Source organism: Salvelinus sp. IW2-2015, linkage group LG14 (genome assembly GCF_002910315.2).
Source record: "Salvelinus sp. IW2-2015 linkage group LG14, ASM291031v2, whole genome shotgun sequence".
NCBI lineage: Eukaryota > Metazoa > Chordata > Actinopteri > Salmoniformes > Salmonidae > Salvelinus > Salvelinus sp. IW2-2015.
Genome location: NC_036854.1, coordinates 32,988,129 through 32,989,254, shown reverse-complemented (window position 1 = coordinate 32,989,254; position 1,126 = coordinate 32,988,129). Strand labels below are relative to the sequence as shown.

At 43.5% G+C, this 1,126-nt stretch overlaps 1 protein-coding gene across 1 annotated transcript in view; it reads left to right on the top strand.

Annotated features, from left to right (window-relative positions):
* cntnap2a (contactin associated protein 2a) overlaps positions 1-1,126 on the top strand; it is a 116,589-nt gene that overhangs the window by 16,469 nt on the left and 98,994 nt on the right. The window contains 1 exon segment of the mRNA XM_070446807.1: positions 237-321. Coding sequence (XP_070302908.1) covers positions 237-321 — 85 coding nt within the window.

Below are 1,126 nucleotides of genomic sequence, written 5' to 3'. Positions count from 1 at the left end.
ACACACACTGTACACGCAGACACACAAACAAAACACACAGAATTCAATGGCTGTTCATTGTGTCTTTCAGTTAAGTATTTCATCCCACCCTACTCTCTTTTTCTTTCCTGTGCACTCTTTAACTTCGTGGCCATTTTCATTGACTACTGACTTGTATGTGTTTGTGTGTGTGTGTGTTTGTGTGTGTGACTGTGTCTGTGTGTATACATGCGTGTGCGTGCATGTGTTTGTAACAGGTCACAGCTATTACCACCAGTGCTGAACACTGTCAACAACAAGTGTCGTACGCCTGCCGCATGTCCCGACTGCTCAACACACCCGGTAACACAGTGTTCTATTCATCTCTACTGCAGTGTTGTTGTCTTCTCTACTTGTTCTTCTTCTACTGCTTGGGCTCAACTATCAGTCTGCTGTGTGTTCGTCCTCACTTATGTAGTGGGGTCATCTGGGTAGTGAGAGGGAGTGGTGTTTCTCTCTCCCCCTGTTAGATTGTCACCCCTTTAGACAACCCGCTAATTAACATCTGATTATCCTATCCGTCTTTCTGCACTTTAATGTTCGACAAACCAAGGCTTTTGTTCAAGGTTGCTTCAGTTTTCTGCCCTGCTGGACTCCAAGATGAATTCCAACATTGAAATATTCACTCATGTAATGAAATATGCTCAAGGCCCTGTCTGTCTCTCACTGTGTTATTTAAAGAAGAGCCCAGCTGAGGCTGAGGACATCAATGAAATTAGTGGGAAATGAGACGTTCAGTGTGTCAGGAAGAAGGAAACTAAAGATTAGATGATGGGAGAGAAGGACTGATACATAATGGCGGTGTGTCAGGAAGAAGGANGTGTGTCAGGAAGAAGGAAACTAAAGATTAGATGATGGGAGAGAAGGACTGATACATAATGGCGGTGTGTCAGGAAGAAGGACTGATACATAATGGCAGTGTGTGGGAGTGGGATGAAAAGTCTCTCTCTTGCTTTTCTCTCACACTGTATGTAACTCTCTGATCCCCCCCCGTTAGCTTTTGTCTGAGTAGGAACTTTTTGTCTAAGTACAAACACAGCTCGGATATTAACTAACATTTCCGCAAGGTTGAACCATGATTTTACAGAGTAATATTGTCTGTGTATGT